Raw genomic sequence first — 13485 nt, 5'->3', positions numbered from 1 at the left:
CATCCATTTGCCCAAGAATTTCATAAATTCATTGTTTTTAATAGCTGAGTAGTACTCCATTGTGTAAATGTACCACATTTTCTGTATCCATTCCTCTGTTTAGGGAAAATCAGTAACTTTGTTCTCTAGATGAGAAAACAGTAGCACAGAGTTTTCTGGAATTCCCAAGTCACACAATAAGGTCGGTTGCTCTGCAGAATCTTGTGCTAGCACTTCTAGGGTTTGTGTGTGTGTGCACATGTACATGCATGAGCATATGTATGTATGTGTGTCTACATACGTAGATATATGTATATATGTGTGTATGTATATAAAAAAATCATACCACCTTGTTAAATAACAACATCTCTAACTACTTGAAAGGTTGTGCTTTTTATATTCAAAGATTGTCCTCTATGTACAGAAGAATTAAGAGGCAGCTTTAAGTCCTAAACTGAAAGAAAAAGAGGAACACAAATATGGTTTGATAAGATTGCAATAGAAGCAAAATATTGCAACTGACTTCAGTTTTTCTTGCCATCAATTTGTAACGGTATTCTGCCAGACACTGAATTTTGTAGTATTTTTTAAATGGTTGATTAACTGAATAGTATGTCCATTTCTAGCTTGTCATAGAAAGGAAACTTTGATATGAAACTTAAATTAATTTTTACATTCAGTTGTAATAGAGTAAAATTAATGTAGGCTTCAGATGTTTAGGTCAAAAATTGCATTAGTTTAACATGCAGTTGAAGCTGAAGGACAAAATATTTATCTCACATGTATAACCCACATACTGGTAAAAACCTAGTAATACTTCAATTAAAAGCTTACCATAAAAGGAAAACCAAAATTAAATGTAAGCAAGTAGACTAAAAACTGAAATTCATAATATATGATTTGTCCAAAAATAAGAATATAACAGACCTGGGATGTGAGCGGCACCTCAGCAGTCAGGGGCTCTCATGGCACTGCCAAGAAAATTGGGTTCCCAGGACTCAAGTCTGATGGCTCACAACTTCTGTAAAATCAATTACAAGAGACTTAATGTTCTCTTCTGGTTTCTGTGGGTACCCATACACATGTGCACCACATATTCAAAATGGAAACCGTTTTTTGTTTTTGTTTTTTTTATTTTATGGAAGTGAGTGTTTTGTCTGCCCATAAGTGAGTGTAGCAAGTATAGACAGTGCCAGTGGAGGACAGAAGATGCAATGGATCCCTGGAATTGGAGGGCGCTGTAAGTTTCCATAAGGGTGTTGGATCATACTCAAGCAAAGAGAGTGCACTTACCTACTGAGCCATCTGTCCAGAACCCAAGTGAAAATCCTTAAAGGTGAATTACTTATTTTAATAGAATTTTTTTTCAAAAAACAAATATTCTGATTACAGTTTTTCCTTCTCTATTCCTCCTAGTTTTTCCCCATCTCCTCTCGTGTCTGGATCCACACACTTTCTGTCTCCTTAGAAATCAAATGGGTTTCTATGGAAAAATAAGGAAATTAGATGAGATAAATCAAAACAAAACAATTCTATATATGACAATACATCCAAACAAGACAGAAGAAAAGCACGTTAACCATATATAAATATAGAAACACACATGACCACCACACACCTGGATTGCATAAAAATCCCAAACTGATAGCCATAAAATAACCTTCAATATAAAGCTGCAAATAACCTATAAGGTAGAAAAATAAGTCAATAAATTCCTGAGAACATTCTGTGATGAATGAAACAAAGAACCTCCAAAGAAACTATTGAGTTTATTTTATACAGTGTCGGGCATTGCGCTTACACTTTAATGTCTGTGAACTGGAGATAGCTTTGGGATTAAAGATGAGAAATCTAGAAACCCCTCTGGTTCAGACTCCTTAAAGACCTGTGTATACTATCTCCATCTCTGGGAGTTCAAGGATGCAGCTACTGAACTGAGTCTAGAAAGCCTTGATTCCTTAGTGTCTTCTATCCTCTATGCCTCTTAACACTCTTTCTAAATCCTCTTCCACAGAGTTCCTTGAGCTCTCAAGGGATAAGATTCGAAGGAAACATCCCTTTATGGAAAAGCATCCCAGGGTCCTTTATCTTTTGCATCTTGTCTGGCTGAGCATCTCTAGAGAAGAAAGGCTCCCTGATGGTGGCTGAGCAAGATACCCATCTATGAGCATAAGAGAATGGTCTTAGGAGTCAGTCATTTTATTGCTAACTTCCTTTCGTGAATGGTCGTTCTCAACTATCCTTATGCTATGACCCTTTAATACTGTTCTTCATGTTGTGGTGACCCTAAGCATAAAATTATTTTTGTTGCTACTTTATAACTGTAATATTGCTACTGTCATGAATCATAATGTAAAATAACTGTTATGCAGTATATTAGATATGTGACCTGTGACCCACTACCTGAGAATCACTGTTTTAGTAAAAAAACAGTATTCCCTTTTCCCCTAAGTCTCTGGTCTATCTAGTCACAGATTTTTGGCCACCCAAACAGGACTGGGTATGGGTTCCATGTCATGGAGTGGGCCTTAAACAAAGCAGAACTTGCTTTGTTACACACACAAGCTTCATGTCATGATTGCTCCAGTGAATTCACTGGCGAATCTTGCAGGCAGGTCACTCACTCTTTGCTCAAAGGGTTAGTGGGGTTTTGTTTTCCTTTATTCTTTAGTAGCAAGCATAGCACTTTCCACTACCATGAATACTAGGTCATAGGAATAAAGACTTTAGTTAGTCACCAGCTTGATTTTGTTCTATGTTCAGTGAATTGTATAGGTGTGGTCTCCAGCATTAGGGCCTCAGTTTGTAGAGAGTTCCCAATAGCCTGAGTTGTTTGTAGTGTAGGTGGGACCCCTTTGACCAACAACTCAACTAGATGTAATCAATTCCCAGTAGTTGCATTTCAATTGATGATGAGAGATGAGCAGTTGAGGACCTATATCATACCTTGTTCTTTGCCAGTTTTATTTAGATCACCTTCTTGTGTATCTATTTTAGAAAGCTACTACTATATGAGGTTTCTACATGCTGCATCAAATATCCCTTTGTTTTATCTTCTTTCTCTTATTCCCTTGCATGTTCCCCTCTTACCTTCTCCTTCCTGTTTGATCTTCCCAATTCAGTGTTCCCCCTGTCCATCCATAACTACTTATTCTATTTCCTCTTCCTAGGCAAATGCACATATATCTTCCCTGGGCCCTTATACTCTCCCTAACCTCTAGTTGTATGGATTATAGTTTGTTCATGAATAAAGTAAATGCTAACATATACATATATGTGAACATAGGCCTTATTTTTCTTTTTGGGTCTGTGGTTACCTCACTCGGGATGATTTTTTCTAGCCCCATCCATTTACCTGTGAATTTAATGATTGCATTTTTCATAACAGCTGATAATATTCTGTTGTATAAATGAACCATCTTTTTTATCCCTTAATCCATTGATAGACATCTGAGGAAATATAATGCAGAAGTAGCAAGAACAATTTTGCTGATGTTCCTGGCTAGGCAAGGAAGACACAGAGCCTTCCATTTCCTAGAGATTCCAGTCAATGTATAGAGAACATCTTGAGTATCTATAACCAAGCAAATGAAAGACTTGTATAATAAAAACATTTTGACATTGAAAGAGATATCTGAAGAGGAAAAGATCTCCCATGTTTGTGAATCTATAGAATTAATATAATAAAAATGGCCATCCTATCAAAAAAATGTAGATTCCCTTTTCTTCAGATTGTTTGCGGTTTTAACTTGCTTTTCTGGAAGCTACAATGTGGCACTGAAGAACTTTAAACGGGAAATAGAACGTCAAGATTTTTAATACTTTCTTTTAAAGTATGCCCTTATAATTCTCTGGATTTTCTTGGTTTCTCTTTTTATGTCCCACTTTTCATCTCTAAGTTTGTCAATTTGCTTCTTCTTTCTCTGGCATTTGGTTAATTTTATTAAGGTATTAAGTCTTATTGTTTTATTGATTCTATGTATTGTTTGTTCATTTATATGATTGTTACTTGTATTTTATTGATTTCAGCCCCGATTTTACCTTTTTTTTTTAATCAATCTTTTTTATTAGGTATTTTCCTCCCGATTTTACTTTTTGATATCTGCTCCTTTTGGGATCTATTTCTTAATTTTTTATTCTTGAGGTTTCAGGTGTTCTGTTAAACTACTATGATGAGTTATACTTTTTTTTTCTTAAATGTTGAGACTTAGTGCTATGAACTTGCCTCTTACAACAGGCCACATTGTAACCCATAAGTTTAGAACGTTGTGTTCCGTTTTATTCTTTCAGAATTTTTTTTTCATTTCAATCTAGGCTCATTTAACATTCAGTATTGAGGTTGTCAGTTTCCATGTGTTTCTTTTGTTGTTGATATCCAGCTTTAATCCTTGGTGGGCAGATAAGATGCAGAGTGTTATTTCAACTTTCTCCTATCTGTTGAGATTTATTTTGTGTCCAAGTATATTACTCAATCTTTTTGTCTTGAACCTTTTAATATTTAATTTACCCTGTACAATTATTGTTTTATTCATCATGTACTGCAGGGAACTTCTTTTCTGAAGCAGTCTATTTGGTGTTTTACACGCTTCTTGTACCTCGATAGGCACCTACTTCTTTAATATAGGAACATTTTTCCCTATGGCTTTTTTTTTTTTTTTTTTTTGAAAATACTTTCTGTGCCTTGATCTGGGTTTCTTCTTTCTCTATCCATATAATTTGTAGATTTGGTCTTTTAATAGTGTCTCAAATTTACTGAATGTTTTGGGGTCATGATTTATTTATTTACTTACTTATTTATCTATCTGGTTATTCATGCATTAAGTTATCTACTTACTTACTTAGATTGAACATTTTCTTTGACTGAGATATTTCTTCTATCTTGATTTTAATCCCCAAGATTCTCTCTTTCATCCCTTGTATTCTGCTGGTGATGCTTGCCTCTCAGATTCCAGTTCAAGTTGACAAACTTTCTGTTTCCAGTTTTCTCTCATTATTTTTTAATTCATTCTATTTCCACTTTTATGTCTCGGGCTATTTATTCATTTAATTGTACTGTTTGTGTATCCATGGATTTTGATGGTAGTTTCCTTCATATCTTCTTTGAGGGTCTTGAAGATATGGATGATAGCTATTTTGAACTCCTTTAGCTCTATTGAATTTCTCATGGCCTATTATAGTAGAATTGCTTGGCTCTAGTGGAGATATATTGCCCTGGTTGTTATTGGGTGTGGTTTTTACACCTGTCGTCTAAAATTCTGAGTTTGGGATGATTATCTGCTCTTGTAATTTTTGAGTGGTACATAGGCCCCCTCCTGACAACGGAAGCACATGAAAGGGAGGCCACAGAAGGAAGCATTATACAGAGCTGGGGACAAGTTCAGGGAATTAAAATTGGAAGACTGGATTTTTTTCTCTAACTAACAAGGAAAGTCACTTTTTTTGTAGTGGCATACTTTTAGTGTTTCCTGGTAAATTGCTCATATTTATTACAATTCTATACTTACAACTGTAGTCAAGTATACACGCATACACACACGCATACACACACACACATACACACACACAGAGAGAGAGAGAGAGAGAGAGAGAGAGAGAGAGAGAGAGAGAGAGAGAGAGAGAGGCATCTTTTCTTTCTTTTTTTTACTGTGTGTGGTTTTGGTGTTGCTGGGGTGGTCTTTTGGTTTCTTTGTTTGTTTTTGTTTTCAGTCTTTTTAATTTCCTGCTACCTGTATTCACTAACTAAAAGATCATTAGGAAGTCTTTTTAAAATTCTCTCACTGTCTTCATTTTTGGTGTATATCGTTGTGCAAAGCAGCAGATTCCACAGTGTCATTTTTAAGAGCTGACAGGCACTGTAAAAGTATCCTCCACGAATGTGAATTCTCCTTCACCCCAGCTGATGAAACAAGCATCTCATGAGTGTCCATCTCTTCTCCTAAAGGACAAGCTGAATATGCCAGAGGGAAATAGATAGTTCTGGAGTCACTCTCCCACACTGAGCATGGCTCTGTGTTGAGTAATGATACAAATTACTCACCGGGAGACCTTCGAGCCTGCTTTCTTAGGCTTCCACTGGTACAGGCAAGATCCTTTTCCAGGTGCCAATACTGGTATTGGTAATGGACTTGACCCCACCCGTGCGTCAGTGGCTTTATTTGCTTTGAGCAATTACATAATTTTCTTAGTGAACCTTCTGTGGACTACTTCCCTAATCAATTTGACCATTTTGGGTTATGGTGGTGGTCTAATGACTACTGTGTTGCAAACAGATACAGAAAGATAATCTCATAACCTTTTCTCTAGCTTTGATTTGTTTTTGTAAATGTATATGTAGTTCATATATATTTACTCCATCTTGAGTTTATTCATCCTTAGGCTGTGAGATAGTGATCTAATTTTATTTATTGTGGTGACAGATAAATCATCTTAGCATCATTCCTTGAATAGTGATTCTTTGTAAGATAGTGACAATAACACTATGTCTGATATATGATGTTTTCCAAGCACAAATCAGATTGTTTCTGTGCTCTTTGTTCTACACTGAGTTGTATTTCTGCTCCTTGACTGACTCTACACTCACAATGCAATGAGTTCTGTTACCTAAGAGGGCAGCTCTGATTTTGTTTTAATAGGATTGTATGCTTCAAGTCTTTATATATTACTTCTCACATACACTTGTTTATTTAATCTCAGACTGCCCTGATAAAGCATTGTCTTAAACAAGATATTGTTCCATGTATATATTGCACAGAGTAAACTCAGCTATTTACAATGTATCAGGAGAAAGTAATTATAATCTCAATTTTTTGTATTATTTCTAAAACTAAATATATTCCTTTGGTATTTCAATTTTATATTTTATGTCTGTTTTGTATGCGTGTAATAAATTTTATGAACTCAATACTGTCTAACATAATAAAAAGTATATGTCTTACTCCAAAACAGATCAGATGCAAATGATTGATTGAATAATTGATTGATTGATTTATATCCTGGGCTCATTATTTTCAAGTTAAGAAAGTTCCAACTGTACATTCCACTCTAATTATAAGAAAAGTTTCATTTTTCTTGGAAAACACGGGTTTATGATTATTGCTATGTACTTCTTAACCTGGTCTCCTGCTTTTTTTTGACAAATTTATGATGCTAAACTACAAGAATAAATGAACAAGGTCTTCTCTACCTAGCACATTTTCTTAAAATAGAAACCACCAGTCTTTTTTATCTCAGAGTTATTAACCCCAAATACCAATAATTGCTCAAGTAATGTAGAGTGGTGATATGATGCCTAAGTGGATTTTCCTTTAAGCACAATCAATACTGCCTTATAGTGCAAAAACTTCAAGTGTGACATCATAAAGTTCACAACACTTGTGTTTGTTTCAATTAGGTGTCTATGTACACATGCATACACATAAGAGGAAGACTGGGAAAGAAACAGGAAGGAAGAAATGTCATGAGTAGAATAAGATACTATGCACCTATACTATACATGTGTAGATATATACACACTATGCATCTATGTATTTTGTGGCTTAGTATTTAACCTTTCTACAGAAATATGCTAATGATAAGAACCTTAGTCACAGGACAGAAGGTTGATCTGTTTGGAACACTCCTACAAATATTAAGTGCATTTCCCTAATGACCAATATGTCTATCATCATTCTCATGTTCTTACTAGTTCTCAAGGAGGCCAAAGGTCAATTTTTTGTTGTTGTTTTGTTTATGGCCTGCATTTAGTTTTTTCTCACCCTGACAAATGGTGATTTGTGTTCATGTGATTGTAATTTACAATTGTAGGCATCTTTACTTGCTATATTGTCTTAAAGATTAACTACTCCTTTTAAAGATACGGAATGTATGGAGACAAACCATTTCCAGAGACACGCAGCAGACTCACAGTGAAGAGTCCCAACATTAGCTTGAATGGTTGACGACTTCAGGAACTTGAGAAGTTTTACTCTCTAGTTAATATCAGAGTATCCATTTTGTTGATGTGGAAAACTACGTTTTCTCATAGTTCCTAGCACTCAAAAATCAAAAATGAAATCCAGCAGAGACAAGGCTGTAGGACATCATTCAATCAGCTCTTTTGAAGTGATGCTCTCAGCGCTCTTCATTATGCTCATGGTCTTCTCTATTGGATTAATTGCAGTGTCCTGGCTTGCAGTCAAGGAATCTGAAAGAGGTAAGTCCTGCGCTGAGACAAGAAAGGTATTCTAAGTCATCCTTTGCTGTATTTTATTCATAACCTTGGCTTTGAATGGTTCTGGGCATCTTAATTTGCAGAATATTAAGAAAATGATTTTGTATGTCATTTAAAATAATCCCAAATTCAAACCCGGAACAAAGTGTTTTTTTTTTTTTTCATTTTTGGAAAATAATGTTCTTTTTTTTTTTTTTTTCATTTTGGCACATAATGCAGGAGGTTCCATACCTTCTAGATTCATGGTGATGAAAATGAAATCATAAATATGTTGAAATATTATGGACAATGCAAGCTTATAAACATGAAGATTAATTAGAACTATTGTCAATTTATATAAAAATGATCTCTGTATTCTGTTATTGGTTTAAAATGTTGCTGTTCAATTTGAATAAAGAAACTCAAACTTAAGTTGATAAATATATAGGAATTTCAATCTGTTTGAGGAGTAGTATGATTTTAAAATTTAAAATGAGAACTATGTTATTATGGGCCAAAAAACCTTCAAAGATAGTCAAATATAATACCATGCTGTAACAAATCTTTGACTTGTTTGTTATTGGTGCCTCATTTTCAGGTTATGAATCTGGGAAAAAATTGAGAACTAGCTTGCAATAAAAGTTGGCAATATTTGGTACATAAAAGATACCTGTTGCTGAGCTGGATCCCAATTCTAAGAGTCTATGCCTATTCACTACCTATGTACTTATAAATACATAAATAGGTATCACTGAAATAGCCTGCATAGTAAAAGTTGATTCATTTTTTGATAAAATATAATTTATGTTTTAAAATGATGTATGTGGGCAAATTAGTTCTAAAGCCTCCCAAATGGGAGACTTTAATTGTGAATGACTTTAGTGTGACCCAGTAAGCATTCTGTTTTCCTTGACAAATTGTTTTTTAAATTTGAATATAATAAGAAGTGTTTGTGGTTTTATAGGAACAAGATTAGTATAATTCTTGAAAAATTAAAAATGTTATAACTATTTATAGGGAACTTGCATTTCAGATCAATAATAATACTTGTAAGTATTTGATATGAAAAACAGAAATTTCACCCAGATTTTTAGAGAAATGTTTTGCATCTTATTTATATCCTGCAAATAACTCTTAAAAGCATAATAGTTTTCAATCTACTGGAATTTTGTGAATTCATAAAGAATATGTTATTTATGGATATTATTTATCAATGTTGATGTAATGCGATGAGTAGCTCAGAATAAAAATTTGAGTTTAACTACTAGCAAACATTAGAGGAAATCAAATGTATTATAGTTATTTAATTTATGCATTTATGGACATAGAGTAGAAATTTAACATTTTCCATTGGAATGTATTTCTATCACTTTCACCTTCCATTTGCTTCCTCAAGTCTCTCCCAGCTAGCCTCCCTTGCAACACTCAAAAGTCCCCCAACTCTCAAGATGAGAGCCTCTCTCCTTGATTATTGTTATATGCATAATCGTGTGTACAATTTTAATATGTAAAAATTATAAAAAAATTTTAATATAGCTTTCACAAAACTTATTTTTATGTGTGCATAGTAATTATCTCTACAAAAAAATCAGATTGATACAATATTATTTACTAGTCTGTTTTCTTTATCCAGACTCTGCCAGTTTTGCTACCAGTTTCCTCCTGCCTAGGATGCAGCTCAGTTCCATATATCATGCTAATAAAAGTCTCTGAGCCTACTTCAGTCAGACATCTCCTAACCCTTCATCATCTTCCATATCTAAAAGGGAAATTTTAGATATAACTAATTTGTTCACAAAATGAAAAATTGTATAAATACCAGTAGAGTACGTAATTGCATAGTGCTGATTGGTTGAGCTAAATGTTAAGTTAATCATTTGAAATGTTAGGTTTCATATTTTGGGGGACAGGATAATTATATATCTAGAAGGGGCTTGGAGTTATAGTTAGTCAAACATATACTTAAATTTTACTACCATCATTGCTCATATTTACTACATTAGGAAATGATGTCATTCTAAGCCCTCATTTCCTTTTTGTAGGAGGAAAAGAAAACTTTATATCTACCATTGTGATAATTATGTAATGTCATTATTGCATTGAGAAATGGTTTCTCTTTTTGTGTGTTTAAGCAAAAGCTATTCATTTTTAATATAAATATGTATCAAAGAAAATATTCTGATAAAAGGATGGTTTAATTTGTTCACCACATCTTACATCGTTTCCCCACAGTGTATTTCCTACATCCTTCTCTGTCACTTCTCCAAAATAGATAGTTCCCATCTCATGCCAAAAGTCATACATGCCAAATTTATAATTACTAGGATGTAAGAAGTGGCTTCAAAGCTGTGTTTCAAAGTTACACACGTACAGAAATCTTCACAGAATTTCACATGCAGAAAGCCAGCAGTGTCCTGGAGGCTTGGGGTCCAAGAAACATCTAACAGCAGCTACACAATTTTAATGGTCCATTTCTCACTATGTTTTCCTGAATTGCTTCCCATAATTGGTAAGGTCTGATTATTCCCTGTGACTTCCAACAGGAATCTCAATTTGAGAGAGAGAGGGAGAGAGAGAGAGAGAGAGAGAGAGAGAGAGAGAGAGAGAGAGAGAGAGAGAGAGAGAGAGAGAAGAAAAAGTATGGCTTATTTTCAAAGAAAAGAGGAAGAAATAACGAAGGAGAAAATAAGCCTATAGTTTTTTTCAGTATTTTAAAACAACCAGACAAGTGAAAATGAAAAGGATGGAAGGATGGGGATACCTGCTTTTGAATTAGAAGGACAACAAAGCAAAAGCAAGAATTAAATAATTACAGGGAAAATATATTAAGTGAAAAATGTTGCCTCTATGTTATAAACCAGGATGCAATATTCTCTTCTATTCATAACTGGGAGCATTTTTTCTTATTAATTCATCTAGATGCAGCCCTGGGAAAAAGCCATGAAGTCAGAGGGACATTTAAAATAACATCTGGAGTGACATATAATCCTAATTTACAAGACAAACACTCTGTGGATTTCAAAGTTCTTGCTTTTGACCTTCAGCAAATGGTAGGAGCCTGTTTCTCCAAAGCTGGTTTTAAATTTCCTAATCAGTTTCAGTAACTTCTCTTCAACTGAGGAAAAAGATCACATTTTCTCACTCAGAAAATATCAGTAAAAGTATGTCACATTCATTGTTCACAATTGTATGAAGCCCGCATTCTGAAGATTTCTTCAGTTCTAAATAAATGTATTACCTCTACTCTGTATTAAAAGTTCAAATATTCTGTTTAACACAACTTTCATCTTTTCAGATAGACGAGATCTTTGAATCAAGTAGCCTGAAGAATGAATATGAAAAATCGAAGGTTTTTCAATTTGAGTGAGTATACTCTAAACCGTGCTACTCTTAGCACATTGTTTTGAGCCAAGATTAGACACAATGTGTAGTGTTTTTATGTATAGGAAAGAAGTAATGTTTCCCACATCTTCTGAGAATTTGAAAATGTTTTATATTAAAAAAAGTATTTTTAGTAAGAGATGACAGTAATATTTAATAATTTATATATTAGCATGTTTTCTCATAAGGAGAAAATATGAAGACAGGAAAGCATTGAGATTGGATATATGCACATGTAGATTTAGTATTTAATTTGTTAAGAATATGTAAAAGAAACTGCCTTACTAATATAATAATATACATTGTAAATCACAAAAGAAAGTAGATGTGTTAAATATCTTACTTAGGAAAAAAAAATACTATAATTGTAGCATCCTCTGCCCCTTCTGAATTCTATGGACACACACACACAGCAAATATTTATACTTTCAATGTTTAATAAAGGAATGAGTCTCAGATTAATAGGATAACATAATTACATTATGGATATTTCAATTTAGAGTATGAAGTGTTGTGTAGATATATTACCATACACTTTGTATGTAAGTATAACCTATACTATAAGAACATTTAATATGAGATTTATCCTTTTAAAAACTAATACTTCCTCAGATATTGATCCATGTGTGTCCGTTGAATCATTGTGTCCATAAACGAAAGTCCAGGACTCCGTGTCCCGTCAATCTGCTTATGTCACAGTGAATTTACTGATTTATAAACTCTGAGGACCCAAGGAACTTTGAAACAGAGATACAAATGAATAGCACAGCTGGCAAAGAAGATTGTAGCCCTAAGAAGAATCTATAAAATTTAAAGAAAAAAATAGATAAAGGAGAGTTCTCCTCAAAAACTAGAAAATTCCAACAGAGAGGAAGAAACACCTACAACAAAACAAATATGGGAGATTTGCTTAAAATGAGAAAAGGTAGAACAAGGCAAATGCATTTTGGATGAGAAAAGAAACCTAATATGATCACTTCTGTCCCTTTTGGATAATTTTTGTGTAAAAACATTGCTAAAGATGGAGAAGAATGGAATGGAATGTGCACCTCCAAGGTCACACTTCGTGAACTGTCACATCACTGTTAGGAACATTTTTCCTGGTGGCTTCACTCACCTCTGCATGTCTCATTTAGTTCCTTTCCTAAGTTGACTTATTATAGGAAAATTCCATCCTTTAACTGCCCCTCATTTTGGTCTCCTTCCTGTTCTTTCCTCTTCAGGGAATTAATCAGTTTATGTGCAAACTTAGAGCACAATCTGAATATGAAATTCCTTTCTTTTTTAAACCAGAGAACTAGTGACTCTGGAAACTATAGAAACCATAATTGAAACAGTGCAAAAATCTCCATATTCTTCCATGTGATTTGTCTTCAATTTTATCTGTGTAAATAGTTCTATAAGAGAAACTCTTCTCTGAAATATCAATGGTGGATGTTAGAACAAGCATATAGAAAGATAATAAATTAGATCATTTATTAAACGAACCTGACCGGAGTCTGATGTGTGCTACTCAATCCTGAAACCTAGAAGCGGTCTAGCATTATGTTTTATATCAAATATGATGCAAATTTAGTTTTACAAATCATACAAATTTGTTAATCAAATCTATAGGGAAATTGAAGGTGTAGAAAGATTCTCCAGTGACTGTCTTGTGGATATGATGTAAAGACACATCAAAGTTTTAAAATGACATATGGGTAAGGATGGGTAAGAAGAGTGCCATAGATGAAGACCTAACTGTACCCTTTTTCAATGCAAGCTGTTACCTTCATTTTCATTCTCTTTTACTTGCTCCTCAGAATGGTACATCATTGTTGTGTTTTATTCAGTCTAAGCAATTACAATTACTTCTTCAATTTCATGTGATGGAAACTGTCACCATGACTTTCTGTAATCTCTAGGAAGTAGCATTCTCTTCCCAAAATGATCTTTAG

At 33.9% G+C, this 13485-nt stretch overlaps 1 protein-coding gene across 3 annotated transcripts in view; it reads left to right on the top strand.

Annotated features, from left to right (window-relative positions):
• Nucleotides 1–8025: 8025 nt before the first annotated feature.
• The window catches only part of Tmprss15 (transmembrane serine protease 15), a 115688-nt gene continuing 110228 nt past the window's right edge, over nucleotides 8026–13485 (top strand). For all 3 annotated transcript variants that reach the window (XM_085832245.1, XM_021185182.2, XM_021185181.2), the window contains exons 1-3: nucleotides 8026–8170; nucleotides 11087–11217; nucleotides 11463–11530. In XM_085832245.1, the coding sequence (XP_085688371.1) occupies nucleotides 8026–8170; nucleotides 11087–11217; nucleotides 11463–11530 (344 nt within the window). The remainder of the gene's footprint in view (nucleotides 8171–11086; nucleotides 11218–11462; nucleotides 11531–13485) is intronic.

Source organism: Mus caroli, unplaced genomic scaffold, assembly GCF_978045245.1.
Source record: "Mus caroli unplaced genomic scaffold, Mus_caroli_1 scaffold_17, whole genome shotgun sequence".
NCBI classification, from domain to species: domain Eukaryota; kingdom Metazoa; phylum Chordata; class Mammalia; order Rodentia; family Muridae; genus Mus; species Mus caroli.
Note: the sequence above shows the minus strand (reverse complement) of the source record. Positions and strands in the feature narration are given on the sequence as shown.